Below are 18,166 nucleotides of genomic sequence, written 5' to 3'. Positions count from 1 at the left end.
TTTAGTTTGGTATTAACTATCTGTACGTAGTTCCCTAATGTCCATCCCATGCTTCCTTTGGTGTTCACTGCATAGTAGTGAATATTCAAAGAAGTAAACTAGATCGTGGCAGGAGGCCCCTGTGCTTGGGGCCCTCTATACCTTAGGACCCGGGGTAGTTGTTCTGCACTTGGTTTACTTTGCTAATCGATGCATGTATCTGTTCTGTACTCACCTCTGCTTTACTTGCATGGGGTTAATTAGGTTCATCTGAATTCTCCTCACTTTACTTTACAATGTAATGCAACCAGAAGAAAAGAAGCTCAAAGTGTATCTGAGTAAATGTTCTTAATTAGTTACTTTCCACCACTGACCTGGGATATGTAAAACTAAATGGATGAGCTCTTCTGGATGTCTTTTTAAAAACCTGCAAATAAACACTCTTCTAGACATAGACTAGACATAGACTAGACATAGACTAGACATAGACTAGACATAGACTAGACATATACTAGACATAGACTAGACATAGACTAGACATAGACTAGACATAGACTAGACATAGACTAGACATAGACTAGACATAGACTAGACATAGACTAGACATAGACTAGACATAGATTAGACATATACTAGACATAGACTAGACATAGACTAGACATAGACTAGACATAGATTAGACATAGACTAGACATAGACTAGACATAGACTAGACATAGATTAGACATATACTAGACATAGACTAGACATAGACTAGACATAGACTAGACATAGACTAGACATAGACTAGACATAGACTAGACATATAGACATAGACATAGACAGACATAGATTAGACATAGACTAGACATAGACTAGACATAGACTAGACATAGACTAGACATAGACATAGACTAGACATAGACTAGACATAGACTAGACATAGACTAGACATAGACTAGACATAGACTAGACATAGACTAGGCATAGACATAGACTAGACATAGACTAGACATAGACTAGACATAGACTAGACATAGACTAGACATAGACTAGACATAGATTAGACATAGACTAGACATAGACTAGACATAGACTAGATAGACTAGACATAGACATAGACTAGACATAGACTAGGCATAGACTAGACATAGATTAGGCATAGACTAGACATAGACTAGACATTTTTCTAGAGGTACATTTTTGGGGATATTCTTTGACAACATTGGAATCAGCCACATACTGCATCAGGTCTTACATCAAATGCTTGCTGAATACAAAGTCACATTTCATATCTTTTATTTCTTTTCTTACAGATATCCACGATGAGAATGGGTTAAAGCCGGTCATGGTTTACATCCACGGAGGCTCCTACATGGAGGGAACCGGCAACATGATCGACGGCAGCATCCTGGCCAGCTACGGGAACGTCATCGTCATCACCATCAACTACCGGCTCGGAGTTCTGGGTGAGTCCACAGATCTGTGATCAGTCTGGAGAGGGCTGATTTATTGATGAAATGACTCACTGTTTCACCAGCTGGATGGTGTTTGAGTGAAGGAAGGCTACGCTGGATCACTTGGATGTCTACATGCAGGAGTTGATCAGTGGAAACGTTGTAGAGCGCTCTTTGAATACATTGTAGAATCTTTGATACCTTCAATTAAATTTGAAAAACATCAACGGTCTGAATGTCACAATAGATCCATCACTTCATTCTAACAGAGCAAATATATACTGTAGCAAATCAAGCAGATGAATCCACTCACACTGAAGCAGAGATGTTTGATATATTCTTGATTGCTTGTGTGGTTTGTGGGCTTCTCTGATTCTATCATGCTTTTCCCCCATGGTGCTAATCAGCTGCTAATGGCAGTGTAGGAGATCGTTTGCATTTTACAGCATTCTTTGCTTTATTTATAATGGTTGTATTCAAACGCAGCCTCGAATGACCCTCGAAGCACAAATTAATCCCATGCAAATTAAGTGAAGACTCTCACATTTGCAGCGTTTTCAATTACTTTAATCACTCTGCAGCATCAAACATCCAGCAGCCTCAAAATTTCCATGCCAGGAAAATTGATCCGTTGTGATCTGAGCCGGTATCTACACCGCAGTGCTGTGCATCTTATTTTTGTTCCCTCTGTCAGATGAAAGTGGTTTCTGGATCACACAGGGATACTTTATCTTGCCTTTGACGCAAAGGTTTGGCTTCTGAATGTCTGTTGCCCGAGAAAATGTCGCAGTCTGAGAGAGGCTGACGACATCAAACGCTCGGAGGGAAAGAGTTTTTAAATTCCAGCTGAAGGGAGCGTAGCTGTGGCTCTCCTCTGACAGAACATCGGCCCTCTTCTGATCAAAAAAGCATTTTAAAGGATCCGCACAGAGTTTGTTTTGCCTGTTCTAATTGTAACCTCTAAATTATGCGTAAAACAAATGTGAACCCGTCTTTCTCTTTTTAAAATCTCATCTTTGTAAACAGCTTGTAACGCCTAATTGGAGACTTCAATCGAAGTTCATCCCTCGGGGCCACATTAACGGAGAACCGAGTCAGAGTTACAGAAGTTAACACCAACACACAGGGATATTTAGGAGCACAGATGTAGACCTAATTGGGCAAAGATGCAGTTGAGTCCATTTCTGCAGGAAATTGAGCTCTGATGATTGGCTGTTACAGAAGCATCCTGCACATGTCTGAAAAGTAAAGACAGTGTGAAGAGAAACCATTACTTTTGATCAGAGTTGCAGTCACACTCTTCCCTCTGTAAGATGGAAGGCTACATGATTGGAAATAGCAGTCAGCTCAACAAATAAACTCAGCAGTCGGTTCAAAAAAACATCATCGCTTGAGTTCAGCATGAGCTGGGAGCTTGTAGGAAGTTCTCCCGTTTTAACACGGATAGTGATGTGTGATTTAGAAACAGGCCCTCATCTGTTTTCAGTCCTTTCCCAGGCCTACAGTGCCTCTTAGGAATGAAAAAACATGTCTACTCATTAGCAGAACATATTTTACAATCAGTTACAGATTAAATATCCTGAAAGTGAAGAACTCAAAGATGAAACTTTCTACAACATCCAAAGTAAATGCATAATAAGTCATTTCTTCATGGCCTCTGGTATGACAAAAGGCGTCTGCTAATCTGCTGCCCTATTACATGGACAACATTTCTCTGTGCCTTCCAAAACTGTTCACAAATCTGTTTAATTATTCTACATGGCTGTAGTAAAATGTGTGAAAGCGTAAAGGCGTTAACATTCACTTCACAACAAAGATTAGTCTGAAAAGGTCAACTCTGATCAGGGCTGATTTAAATCATAAATTGTATTTCTAGCCATTTTCAAATATGGAATGCAGTTTTTTTGGAATTTGTTAGAAAAAATATGTGATGTTAACAAAGAATAACAAAAAAAATGTAGTTTTAGCTGCTCTGGTTCTAGCCGTGAATTTCTGTTGGCATCCTTAAATGTGATGCGTCGGCTCTGTGGCTCATGTGCATGTGGTTTATTGTTGAAGTGGAGCCACAGCACATCTTTACACTGCTGCTACCATCGCTCTGCTCTGCTTACCATTTGTTATAAGGCCAAGCTGTCTGCACCAGTCACTATATTTAGAGAGCCGGGGGGAGAAGGTGTTCTGGAAAAGTGTGCACCGCAGAGAGGAAGAAAGAGGTGAGGAGAGAGAGAGAGAGAGAGAGAGATGAGGATAGAGACAGAGACAGGAAGCTGATTGGAACAGAAAGAGAGAAACAGAGTGACATTGTAGAAGTGGTGATCGTGTTAGGCTGCAGATTCTGATGTAGAAACACACAAAGTGGTTGTGGCTCTGACAGAGAAGATTCCCATCTCCACTAATTGACACACAGTAGATTCACTCTGTGGGCTCATATGAAATGTTTGTGTCAGCGGAGTCACTGGAGGGAAGCCATGACAAACCCTCAGACTGGAGCAGAGTGGTTCCAGCAGAACTGGACTCACTGGACTCACTGGACTCACTGGTGTCTTTCTGGTCCCTTTGGTAGTTACTTATAATCCCAGTTAATCACAACGATGGTCCTCTTTCTCGTTGCCATCATTTCTACCAATCATTATAATATTGTACTCGCCTCACTCGTTCATTTTTCCGTAACGGCATGGCAGCAAAAAACAAGATCACCGTGACAACATGAGGTAGAGGTGCTGGTTCACACAAACTACAGTCATCTGCAGCTCACCACTTATCAATCCTCTTAGGTCAAGGCTCATTGTTAACCAGACCCCAGATAGACTCAGGGAGGCACTGGTTTTAAACCAGTTGTAAAGGGGACCTGTATCAAAATCTAGATTTTGGGATGGATGTACCCACCACTGATGTCACCAAACTTGGAATTTTTTAACATAAGAAAGGTAGTGAACTCATTTTTTAACGTTAGTGCAGCAAAGATATTGCACAACCCTTTAAAATAAGGTTTGTCTTCTAAATAAGTTTGGCTCAGCTGGATGTTTGTTTCCCACCGGTCTGCAGTGCCCTTTATTTCAGCTTAAGCAGTTACCGAGTGAAAGAAAAGGTTCTAACAAATAAATGACCATCAGATCATCTACGTAGGAAGCATGTTTTTTGGCACAGAACGCTCTTTGTCCATTGGCAGAAAAAACATCCCATTGTGGACAAAGAGAGGACCTCACAGGGATAAAGGTCTGCTAAACGTTCTAACGGAGCACAGAGCAGCCCCTCTCCTCACACCATTTCTGGGTGTTGCGGTTGGAATGATTCCAACAGATACCTCCAGCTGCTGGTGGGAAAGGTGCTAACGTGCAGCGCTGCCCATCACAGTGGGAACAGAGTGGGCCGAGGCAGACCTGTTGTGTGGAGGGAGGACGAGCTCTGCTCAGAGAGCAGCTTCTGAGGGGTTGGGGTTGGGGTTAGCCCTGTGCTGGAGGATACATGGAGAAGGGGAGTGTAAACGGAGGGAGAGAAGTCATCCGACACTCATCACCCTCCACCACTTTAACCTCACACACCGTCCCACAGCTGGATGGCTTACACTGTTTGCCTCGGCTCAGGTTCCTCGGGCTGGTTCACAGACACCACTGCACCACTGTACCCGTAGACGGATACAGGGAGGCTGAGGCCAGCTATGGTTACAGCTGGTCCTGTTTATTTACAGAATATTGTGAAACATCTATCCGAGGCTAAAATCGATACAGAATATTTAAATAATGTCACATCAAATATCATCACGGATAATTCATCACGAAATCAATGAAGCAGCTATGACTAAGGAAAACGCTGACAAACGATTGGCTTGTCCTCTTCACACTGCTGCATGACTCAGCAGCACACACTGTAAAACCTGTTCAACACCAGGAAGGGTGTTATTTATTCCACCAACTGCAAGATGGATGTCTGAGTCACTGGGTTCAGGCTGGGCTGGTTATGGAAATATTAAAAAAAAAGTTTCATTTGACTCAGACTTAGTCAATAATAATAATAATAAGTCAAGTGATAATCGTCAAGATCAGTTTGGTATAAAGTGTCAGATAATCCAAAGCACTGTGCATTAAAGGATCTGTAGCATATAGAATGCTCCGTTCTCATTGGCTGCAGGGCGTGTATTGATTTCTACTACACAGCTGCAGCCAGTAATCACCTTCTATATTATAACTAATACATCACTTATATACAATGTGAAACAGCAAATATGTTTTGTTGGAAACAGAATGCTGACCAGATTAAAGTTGGAGATTATTTTTTCATTGCAAAATAGCAAAGAACGACTCTGAAGACTTTTCTAGATGGAAATGATGTTTTTGTTCTTCTCCAGACTAGCCTTGGTAAGAGTTTGATTGACAGATGTTTTATCCAGTCACCTGTCAAGTATTTTTGGAAAGTGCTTCATTTTTTCCAAACACTTTCTAAGGAGAGTTTCTCAGATGTTCTGTGGTCATTTCAGGTATTTTTCTGATCAGTGATCAGTCTGTCCAAATAAATATGAATTACCGGACAAGCTGGAGGGCTGCTGCTTCACTTGTCACTGCAGGACACTGGGGCCATCTATATACTGGCTTTTATTGAGTTTAACTTTTACATTTAGTTTCACTCATCATTGATCTGCCTGAGGGAATTTGAGGCAATGCATGCTCAGCAGAAAATATGACTGTTGTGCAGTGCCTTTTGGGGGTGTTGGAGGAATTTATTTCTCATTGAACATTTTAGAAAACTACAGGTTATAAAGTTTCACCACACTGCCCCATAAATATGAATAAATCTACCTATGATTTGATTACTGTGTGACTGTGGTTTAATCAGGAAAATGAATTCCAACCCTACAAGATATTTAACACAATTCTGTAATATGCCTCACAGCTGCTTAGAAGTCTTTTTGTGTAAATCCAAGTCAAACTGACAAAAATATGTTCGGGTTATGATATCAACTGTTTTATTTTAATTAATTATTTGGAAGTGAACTAATGGACTTTTCAGTTAGTTCCAAATTACCGTTATTTCCATGAGCGGTTTTATTAGAAACTAATGTTTACGTGGCTGAAACCAAATAACTTCATAACCAAAGTATTCAAGACCTGTGTCTCATCTCCTCTTATTTCTGTTAATGTTGTTAGATTGTACAAGTTCAAAACTTGAGATTGTTTTTCTCTATTTAAACAAGTCAAGTACTTTCAATTGTGTGACTTCAATTTGCTCTATCGACTGGATACTGTCAGAGGACAATCTATGTTTGCTACTGAACAACCAGAACACTTATTGATCGGCTGATTGGTAAATTCTCCCCCATGTTTCTAACACAGCGGATTCACCTTCCAGAAACGGTCTACCTAAACAGTTCAGGTTGGGGTTCAGGTTCTAGTTGTAGTCTTGATCTCTTTATGCCAGCCATGGCTCAGCCTACTGGTGCCTCTTACATCTGGGACACCAAGGAGTCTCCTACAAGGTGCTCTCTCTAGATGGTTACGGTTTTCTCTCCCCTAGTAATAGAACAGAGAAAGTGCTCACAGATCCTTGAGGCACAAGCATTAGCACAACCTTCCAAGTCCAATGCATGCTATTAGCAGCATGGTCCACAAGGTCTAGGTCCCCTCTTTTCAGCAAGATGGTCCACAGGTTGCAGCCAACAGCAGAGCTGCAGTGGGTCATCTGTACGTACAGGTTTTGGTTCCACCAATGGGGTGTGGGAGTTACCAGGAGGAGGCCTCTTGGACAACACTGAGTGCCATCTGGCTTCAGGAAGCTGTCACATGAGCCAGAGTGATGGTGAGCTCCATTATGCTGCACTGGGATCTGTCAGAAGCACATGGCACTCTCCATTTTCTCTGCTTCTCACCCCCCACTGTCCACTGTGGCCAGACGTGAGATGACTCATGATGGCTGACTGATGGAGATGGGATTTATTTTCTGTTTGCTACAAAAACCTGCGACCTCTACTCAGCTTACTCACCATTTTACTCACTTATCGGATTTACTACAAGAACTCGAGAGACCAGAGATACATTTTAATGTCATTAAATCACATTTAATGGAACACTATGTCGTTCATTACACAGTTGGCCAGGAAGTGATCAACCTTCAACAGACTTTGGTGCTAATACAAATAGAGCTCTGTTAAGTGTCGAGCTGCTGATAGGTATTTTAAAAATGTTCCACCATGTGACTACAATAAAAAAAATAAAAATAAAATCGGATTCAGGGATGAAGTGACATTCAGTTGTGTTTTGTTGCGTATGTTAAATTAAGCATGTTTTTACAAAAAATGATTAGGCTTCCCAGTCGCCCTGCACAGACGTCTATTTAAACTAAGTCAGTTGCTCTGACATCTAAAATGCTAAAGGGTGCCATGACCAAGGTCGATATTTAAGTAGAAAGGAGTCAGAATGGGTTGGCTGAGCAGGTAGTGGACAGTGTGTGTGTCAGAGGGTTTCATTGAAAACAGCCGCCCAGCTGCTGCTGGAAACAAGGCTGATGAGAGTGAAAACCAACACAATGAGCTAAAGAAAGAGTGAAAGGCTTCTTAGAGCTGATGGGAACTACAGATCTGTTGATAATTGGGTTGATGTGACCAGGAGGAGATAATGTGGAGTGAAATAAATTGTATGGACAATTTTTCACAGCAGACGGTTTGCCTTGTCAAAAACAGATGGAACTGGAATATTTGCTATAAAGGACTTTGACCTGAGGTCAGGTCAGTATATGTCTGCTGTGTAGAAAAAGATGCTCTGAGATATTCTCCAGAGCATGCATCTTTGTGTCTCCATGGACTCGTGGGCATACAGTATGTGGGTATGCAGCAGGGACAATTAACCTTCACATAACTATAAACTATTCCAGAAAAAAGAAAACTTCTGGAGTTCAGCTTCAGCTCAGCCCTTGAATGTATTTTTACACCGATCAAAGACTGTGGATGTTCACCTTCATTTCTTTACTCAAACAGTGGATTCACATACAGCTCGGAGGCGGGGTAAACGTGTCAATGACGAGCTCAGCGTTTAACCAAAGTTTAACATGTTTCAACTCTTCGGGACCAGGAAAAAAAAACACCGGATATGCAGTGGAAAATACATATTCACCTGTAAACACTGCTGATGTTTGTAGCATAGCATAAATACGTAGCACTCCCATTGCAAAGAGAGAATATACACCAGCCTCATGAAAGAAACATTTTGGTGGACACTTTATTAAAAGCAGAGTAAATAAAACACCATTGGAAAAACTAGTAAACAAACAATAATGAATAGATAGGAAAATTGGAATTTGTAAAAAGAAGAAGCTGAATCACACATGAAACGCTGTCGTGACACTGACACTGACGAGATGAATAAAATGTTCCTTTCCTGTGGTACTACCTTATGGCCCAGCACTTTGCTCAGTATGAGTCGGTGGCCCTGAGAGGGACATCTCTCACAAATAGACAGATAGGATGAAGCTCTGAGAGGCTGTCAAACCACTGCTCACCAATCAGCCAGAACAACCTGGACTCTGTATAACCTCAGGGATCATTAAAGAAACAAGAGCTCGCCTTCAGATGAAACCAACTCACAGGAAGAGAAATAATAACAATTAAGAATTCATCATTCACTCTCTTTGGATCTAGCTTTGTTTGACATGTCCAGAGGCTACAAAATATCAAGTATGAGACATAGTAAATGCTAAAGTGTAACGGTGGTACAAGTAGAGTCATCTGGTGAAACCAGACTAAGTAGGACTGGAGAAGCAAAACCCCAGAGTGTGTTCCAATAAATCCTTTTGTTTGATCTCCATGTGCTTTAAGCCCAGCAGAGTGTTGGCCTGGTTATTTATTCCATGTTTTTAAGAGACCCGTGTGATTCTTTATCCCTAATGTCGCTGCATCATTCTATTCTAGTCTTAGTTAGTGCCTCTTTAGATGCCAGAGGGCAGGTTCTCAGCCTCCCAGCAGCCTCCTCTTCTTCCATGACTACTACATTTCTGCAAGGACAGCTGTGGCTGGGAGGAGGTCATTATTGATCCAACCCCCCCATGGCGGTGAAGCGACGACAGCACGTGAGGAGCAAGAGGGGAAATGTGCAGTCCACTCCAGTCATGAGTCAGACCATGAGGTGATGCCTTCTGACGGGACACAGACCTGCTCAAACAAAGACAGAAGAAAATAAACACAGAACATGCTCTTCATCTTGGCCGGCGATGATGAGAGAGAGGGGAGGAGGAAGAGGGGGAGTCATCTGTCGCTCTGGCAGAACAACATGACAAATGGAGCTCTGTGTGTGCTTTTCACAATGTGTGCCACGGCCATGGTCCGGACCAATCAGCAGAGTCCACTGGCTCTTCTTACTTTAGAGACGCTGTTTCATACGAACATTGGCTTTGTTTCCGACGGAGAGAAGATCCATCTCATATCTGTGTTAAAGCAGAGCTGGACTCTGGACCAGGTGGTAGCCGAAGGTTCTGAGAGATGAAGCCAACGTGGAAGTGTTTTCAACCTGCATTGTTTCTAACAGCCAGCAGGGGGCGCCACGTCTGGTTTGATTGTATAGAAGTCTATGAGAAATCCCCCCTACTTCATACTCGATTTATCACTTCACTAAATATCGTTAACATGAATTTATGGTCTCCATTGTGTTTAGTTGGTAAATGATGCTCCATTTAGAGTAAAATAAAGACCATAAAGCAGGGTATGCTTTAGGGCGGGGCTACCTTGTGATTGACAGGTCGCTACCAAGTCTTGTCTGTGTATTTTTCTTAGAACTTTAAGCCTTGTACAGTGTGTTTTACAGTTAATGAAAGTTACTGTTACATTCTGGTCGCCTTAAAACAAAATGGCGACAGCATTAAACAAAGAAGGGGCCGACCTAAACGCCAATGTCAAGGCAGGTATACACTCTATGGTCAGGACATGGTTAGCTTAGCATAAAGAGTTGAAGTAAGAGGAACCAGTTCTCAAAGATGTTCTGTTAAATGTCTCTTTGTGAAGCCACTGACTCTCATGTGGTTGCAGTCGACTGTGGCCTTTTCTCTCTTACTCTTAAAATAATTGGGTGGGGTAGAAACAATGTTGGTTGAAAACTAAATGTGGTTATGAGGAGTCAGCGTTGGCTTTAGGAGCTGCTCTCCATGCAGACGCCCTCTGCAGAATGCAACAGATGCACTGGAGGGATTAGCAGGGCAGATGGTTTTTCTCTGCCAGGAGATGGATGTCCCGGTCGGTCTCCAACCGCCACATGGACCCGGCTGAGCTGCAGCTAATAACAGCTGATAATAACAACAATAATAATAATAATAATAATAATAATAATAACAACACCAATAACAACCCTACATCCCCACCAGAGTGTGATGTACTCTCCTTTGAGTAAGTGATGGTATAAGCAAAGGATAGTCAACATAACTGCACAATGGAATGCATTTTCAGTAATTACAGTTGCTGAGATTCAGACTCATTTTCCTGAGTTGAAAAGCAGCGCAGCAGGTCTGGAGCATAATGAAAGGGAACAGGAAATGACACGTCCAAATGGAAGCTTTGACTAAACAAAACATGACAAAATATCTCCAAAACATCTAAATCAGAGATGGCTAAGTGGGGCGCAATGACAGCAAAGATACACACAGATTCACATTAGCTTTTAATCTGTGACAGCAGAGAGAGAGAGTGTGTGTGTGTGTGTGTGTGTGTGTGTGTGTGTGTGTGTGTGTGTGTGTGTGTGTGTGTTAGCTGGTGTCTTCATAGGCTTAGCAGTTACAGTCACTCATTGAACAACATGGTCCATTTCCCCCACTGCCTCTTGGGTGTTCATGAGTCACTTCCTGTGGCCAACTGTCACATTTCAGGTCAATCATCACTATGAAATGGAAAATATAAAACGTCATAAAGATGCCCATATGTCATTTCCTCAAATTGTGGTTTTCCACGTAACGGGCCACTTATGTGGTGCTGTAGCCAGAACACAGTCTGTAAGTGGCTGCCATCGCTGTAAGTGAATCCATTTGAAGCACAGTTGGCTTCTGGACCAACCAGACCTTTAGCTGTGACTCTCTTACTGCACAATACCAACAGTGATACAATAAATACCATACATTGAGAATTCTAATGAATGATATCAAAATACATGTGGTGTACATGTATACCATATCCACGCATTTGTGGTGTAGAAATAAAACCAGAGTCCTCTTTGTCTGAGACGGGGACAAGACGGAGTTCAAATGAGGTTGATTCTGTGACAAGACTGAGACCTTCATCAGGTTTTCTTGAGACTGCATCGAGACTGAGACCTTCATAAGGTGGTCTATAGACTGCATCGAGACTGAGACCTTCATAAGGTGGTCTATAGACTGGTGGTCATCTGAGAGACTGAGACCTTCATAAGGTGGTCTATAGACTGCATCGAGACTGAGACCTTCATAAGGTGGTCTATAGACTGACTGAGACCTTCATATGGTGGTCTATAGACTGCATCGAGACTGAGACCTTCATAAGGTGGTCTATAGACTGCGTCGAGACTGAGACCTTCATAAGGTGGTCTATAGACTGCGTTGAGACTGAGACCTTCATATGGTGGTCTATAGACTGCATTCGATAGACTGCATCGAGACTGAGACCTTCATAAGGTGGTCTATAGACTGCATCGAGACTGAGACCTTCATATGGTGGTCTATAGACTGCATCGAGACTGAGACCTTCATAAGGTGGTCTATAGACTGCGTTGAGACTGAGACCTTCATAAGGTGGTCTATAGACTGCATCGAGACTGAGACCTTCATAAGGTGGTCTATAGACTGCGTTGAGACTGACTGCATCGAGACTGAGACCTTCATAAGGTGGTCTATAGACTGCATCGAGACTGAGACCTTCATATGGTGGTCTATAGACTGCATCGAGACTGAGACCTTCATAAGGTGGTCTATAGACTGCATCGAGACTGAGACCTTCATAAGGTGGTCTATAGACTGCATCGAGACTGAGACCTTCATAAGGTGGTCTATAGACTGCATCGAGACTGAGACCTTCATAAGGTGGTCTATAGACTGCATCGAGACGGAGACCTTCATAAGGTGGTCTATAGACTGCATCGAGACTGAGACCTTCATAAGGTGGTCTATAGACTGCATCGAGACGGAGACTGATCTCGAGTACTGCGACACTGTGAGACACAATAACAAACAGAGGGGATCAGCTACATCTGAGGCCGTGTACGGTGGAAACCAGCCCTTCTAGTGGACGTACATTGACGTTGAAGAATTGCTCCACATGATTACATTACAGCACTTTGGATGTCTGCTGGCTGCAGAGCTCCCGATCAATACTGGACCCGTTTTAAAAATCGTTGTCCCTGTTAGTCAATTAGACACAAACGCATGGGAAAATAGGGTCAGGTTAAGAAATATCGAAGTTAGCGTTTCATGAAAGATCAGATTGCAACCATTAGGACTGCTGTTTCCCATTTTCTACTGCCAATCAGCATTGGGTGTTTTTAAACATGACACCATCGTTCCATAACCATAACCGTGTTGTTCATTGTAACCACATATTCATTTAACCTTAAACCTCCACTAAATCCTTATTTTATCTCAAACCTTGATGTTAAGCCCAGCCAAGTATGTCTTTGTACACAAACATAAACCAGTGTGTTTATTATTTTTCAACAGTAATGTGTCATAGATCAGAAAACACTCTTATGTGTGCATGAGCGTATCGTGACGATGGCCCCTGAGACTTTGTGTCTCTTTGTAGTGGTTTTTGTCGCTATAATGTCTTTAAAATGTTCTTTGTGGTCATTTGAGTCTTTCACTGGGTGGCACATGTCTCTTTGAGTGACAGTTTGCAGGTGAAGGCCAGGGGGTCCCTGAGACTGTGGGCCCCTGGGCCGGTCCCCTGAAGGCCCGTTCAATAATTAATTTCATGTGTTTGTGGCACTAAAGGGACAAACAATGTATTTTGTCGTTTAACTTGGAGGACTTATATGAATTACTATGTGTTTAGGGCCAAAACAAGACTTTGCTCAGTTGCTCGTTTCACAGTCGTGTAAAAGGGACGCTGTGCTTTGATTTCATCAGACAGAGTGATATTTTCTCTTTAGTTTCTTGTGTCACCATTTAACCATTATCCAGACATAGCACCTGATATGTGACATGAGCATCGTATTGTCAAAGCGCATTAATGTGCACAGTTTAAGGTGTCAGTGAGCCCAACACTGAGGCAGCAGCCGTAATGTGAACCACAGACAGCGCTGCAGACAGACGACTGGCTGACAGCTTTGTTCCTGATGACTCAAAGGTGTCTGTGAACACACACCTGTCATTGTGAAGTTTAAAATCATACTTGCTGGCTGTTGTGGCTGAAGAGCAGGGTGTTTGCACAAACACTCAGTATGCCTTCATTCAGCTGCTGCAGACAGTTAGTACATCAAAGACAGCTCTTCCTTACACCAGCAGAAGAGCTAAAGCTGCCGTCAGAGGATCTTACTGAAGCCTCTCATCTGCAGCCTGTCGTGTGTTGGATTAGAGTGAAAGAGGTATGGAAATAAGCAGGCTGTTCTCATGCAGCATGTGTTTTCGGGGCGGCTGTGGCACATGAGGTAGAGCGCTTGTCCCGTAACCACAAGGTTGGTTTTTTGGCAACATGCCGAGGTGTCCATGAGCAAGACACCTAACCCCAAGTTGCTCCCCGGGCGCTTCAGCCCACTGCTCCTCTGGGATGGGTCAAATGCAGAGAAATAATGTCCCCATTGTGGGACTAATAAAGGCTTAATTATTATTATTATTTCTCTTAATGTGCTGTGATTCGTAGATATCCCACAAAATGAATTTGTATGTAAGCCACATAATACCAGGAAGTATAAATGCCTGATAATAAGGAATTGCAGTAATCTCGCCTAGAGGGTAACTCAGCCAGGGTCTGGGGGGTATGTCCGTGTCCTGTTAAACAGACTCAGAAGCATAATGACCACAAACGGACGTTTTGCACAAATGTTTGTCGTTGCAGATAACTTTCTAAGTGACAGAACATAATGTGAGCGGGGGTTCTCACAGTATGAGAGATAGCATGGCTAGGGATCTAACAGCAGCTACCCACAAGCTGAAGGATGAAAAAAGAATCGCTGCTTTCTAAATGAACATTCAGCGCCTTCTCTCCAGTTGGTTGGACACTGGGGAGCAGGTCCAAGTTCAGAGAGACTAGAAGGTCATTAAGTGAACAAGGAGCAAACACTTTAAATCAGATTCCGGGATAAACTAAGCACAGACATGGATATGATTATATTCTCATTATTTTAACTGAGGGTTTTCTTCTGCTAGTCAACATTTTATAAATACGCTTGGGATTCACTCCTACAGGCCACAGACACCAGCCTTTTATTGGAAAAGCTGTGGTGAATGTAGCCAGAAGTAACGCAATCAGTGACCCAGGTGCACACCCACAGAAACCTCTGAGCCAGCAGAGAGATCCCTCTCCAGCTCCATCCATCTGGAAGCCCCCGCAAACAACCAGGGCCTTGCCAGAACTGAGTAGAGGGTTAAGAGGTAAAGTTTGTGTTCCCGTGGGACTGTTGAAAAGCAGCGCTGCCTTGGCACAGGCCTGTAAAGATCCAATCCGACATAATATTCCCGGGTTGACTACAGACCACCAGAACGCATCCAGCACCCCACCAGGCGCTGCTCCACCAAAGAGCAGTGGGCTCATTATCATGATATCTTTGGGGCAGAGTGATCCCAAAATGCAAAGCTGATTAAAGAACCCCAAGTATATGAGGCACCCCGTACCTGTTTGAGAAAGCTGCGTAGGAGCCACAGGGCCCCTTTAACACAGGGCTCCTTCTGTGCTCATAGAACTAGGGTTACAATACCCTCAGTTTGAACTCTTACAGGCAACAAATGCACGTCCTGCCTTGAACTACGTAGAGTCACTGACTAATCCTGCAGCGGTCAAAAGACAAGCAGCACACACCACAATCACTGGTTTATGAAGGAGGACCAGAACATGTAGTTCCGCAGTGGGGGGGTCCTCTTCTGGCCTGCTTACAGGTTTGTGAGATGCACTCACAAAGCCATCCCACCATGGGGTTTCTTTGATACGGCTTTATAGAGCACATGAACAGCTGTTCAGTGTGTGTGATGGGTTCTGTACGTTAAACACAACCAGTACTGAGCAAAGTGGATTTAGCTTTGCCTTCCTGTCAACGGGGTGAAGACAAAAAGCATCCAGCTTTATAGTCCTCAACGTGAAAGAAGTCTTTATCTTCTGGGTGGAGCCGCAGGGCGGTTAGTTCACACTCTCTGGATCCTGCTCTTATGTTTTCTATTTATTTTATATATGCATACATTTACTGAAAGGATATTAACACAGCTTTTACGCTTGTCTTCCAAACATCATACTCCATGTTTTATGTATTTTGTGGTCAAATACCTATTATTTTTTTTCTAGATGGGTTTCTATTGCTTTTTCATTTCATAAAACTTTCTCTCATCATTTACGTCTCCATTGGACTCTATGTTCATACTGGTTGCCCTACACATTAATTATTGTATCGCTCAAGGACACAACATGTAGACGACGGAGCCAACACTACTAGTCGTAGTCATACCCGCTCTACCAGCTGGTCTGGAGCCAGCCAGTCAGTTGATTTATAGGATTTAAAACAAGGATGCATCAGAGTTATGAGTGTCCAGCTTTCCTTTCATCTGAGTTTAACAAAAAAGTCAGGAGGACATTTTTTAAAATAGCCTGTGACCTGATGTCCCATAATACCCAGACTCATCCCCTATGAGTGAGCTCCAGCCCGGGGGATGAGTGATGTCCTGTTCCCTCTCAGCACCCAGAGGAGATCACCTGTCACACCGCCGCACTGCGCTGCATTCATGTGTGGTAATTACAAAAAGCACACAGTAGAACTCCGAGCAAATGCATTTAAGTCTTCCCAGGTCAAGATGTAATGTTGGAGAAAAGCTTCCCATTCCCTCTGATGGCGGTCACCATGACAACGTCACTGCATTAAAGGGAGCCGGGCTCGCCACTCTGACAATTAAGACCCATTATTTCAGAGTGCATTACATCAGTCTGAAAGGTTTCTTGTGGCAAAGAATAAAAGTAATGCGGGCGCACTGCAGCACTTGTTTTGAACATGTTTTTACATATTCCGAGAATAAAGCATTGATTTCACATTTTGGTTTTCATGTAACGGGTTTGGAGACGCTGCATCAGGCTGTTTACGTCTGTCAGCTTCCTGGAGGAGCTGCTTCCTGGAGGAGCTCCTAACAAAGAGGATTAGCAGCTGCTCTGACATGCTTGTACGTCTGCTCAGGATTGATTACTTATATCATTTCTCTGCTTTGTGACCCACTTCTGTCGACTTGGCACCATGGTTAAGGTGATGGAACGCAGCCCAAAAAAGGAAAAAGGCAAGTCAGGGCTACGACAACAGTGCTCCGTCATCAGTGTTCTCTGGAGTCCCTCCGATGTGTGATCACTGATATTGATTGTTTATTAAATAGAGTTTCTCCTCATGAACCTGTCAGAGCCTCAACACCACATGGCCGGATGGATCGGGTTCTCCAGAACCGCTCAGGCGCTTTCAAACTGCTCTGTGGCTCGACATAGCCATGAACGTGTGCTGATGCTGGGTTGAACAGAACGTCTGCTGGACTCTGCTCAGCCTTGTTTCTCTGTGGAGGTCAGGTTGATTTCCAGAAGGTAGAATGAACATCAGAACAACTAAAGCATTTTATGGAGTTTATGGGAGTCTGACAGTAAAGATACGGCTGGAAGAAAGACACCAGCTGTTCTGTGGTTTTATCTGATAATCATCATTTCCTCCTGATCTCTGTTGGTCCTCCTCCGCCCAGCAGACTGTCTTTACTTTACTGTCTCATTCTACAGAAACACCCCCCACATGTCTCCATCTGTTCTTCTTTGTATGGTCACTCTGCCTGAGACTATTCTACAGCAGTCATGATATGAAGGCATCAATATATGAAAATCATTGATGACAGAAAGAATACAATAATACTGAACAATATTAAGAATGCAAAACAATCTACTGTAGGGACAGTGTGCTCAGTTCTTACACATTTATTACTTTCTAACCATGAATTGTACTCATATGCATCCGTAAATATGTTTTAGGTAAAGCCTTAAGTCACATGGATTGACTATTGTTTACAATTTCAAGAATCAAATTGTGTTTTTATCAATCTGCTAAGGCAATGTAAGGGGACATTTATAATAACTAACATTAATAAATGGTAAATGGACAGTTAATTGAACTGTAATTAAACAATTCAATTCAATTATTAGAAACATTTGCTAATTATTAGTTATGCTATATTCTGTGATGTTTTAATATTAGTTTTTGTATTATATAAGTTGAATATCTTGTTTATAATTATATACTCTATATAATATATGATATACACTGTATAAATATGAGAGAGAGAGAGAGATTAATTAAGCATTCATTAATAATGCTTTAAACAAGTTACTATAAATGAAGTCTATAGAAGTTTATAGATGCTTTACAAAGTATATACTTTCCTTTTAAGAAGATATTATAACCATCAATTGAACCTCTATAATAGTCATCCAAATAATGTTTATTGATGGTTTACAAGCCAATTATTAACCAATAATAAAATGTAATGAATATCTGGGTCCATAATGTTGACAGATGTTTTACAAACTACTAACTGTTAGAATAACAAATGAATGCATTACTAATATTAAGTAAACATTATCATCATTTCATTGTTTGTCAACA

The 18,166-nt window shown here is 42.3% G+C and overlaps 1 protein-coding gene across 1 annotated transcript in view; it reads left to right on the top strand.

The window, feature by feature from the left end:
- nlgn4xa (neuroligin 4 X-linked a) overlaps positions 1-18,166 on the top strand; it is a 72,693-nt gene that overhangs the window by 23,734 nt on the left and 30,793 nt on the right. Inside the window, 1 exon segment of the mRNA XM_054623835.1 lies at positions 1,275-1,427. Within this exon segment, the coding sequence (XP_054479810.1) occupies positions 1,275-1,427 (153 nt within the window).

The sequence above is a fragment of the Anoplopoma fimbria genome, chromosome 22 (assembly GCF_027596085.1).
Source record: "Anoplopoma fimbria isolate UVic2021 breed Golden Eagle Sablefish chromosome 22, Afim_UVic_2022, whole genome shotgun sequence".
NCBI classification, from domain to species: Eukaryota; Metazoa; Chordata; class Actinopteri; order Perciformes; family Anoplopomatidae; genus Anoplopoma; species Anoplopoma fimbria.
Note: the sequence above shows the minus strand (reverse complement) of the source record. Positions and strands in the feature narration are given on the sequence as shown.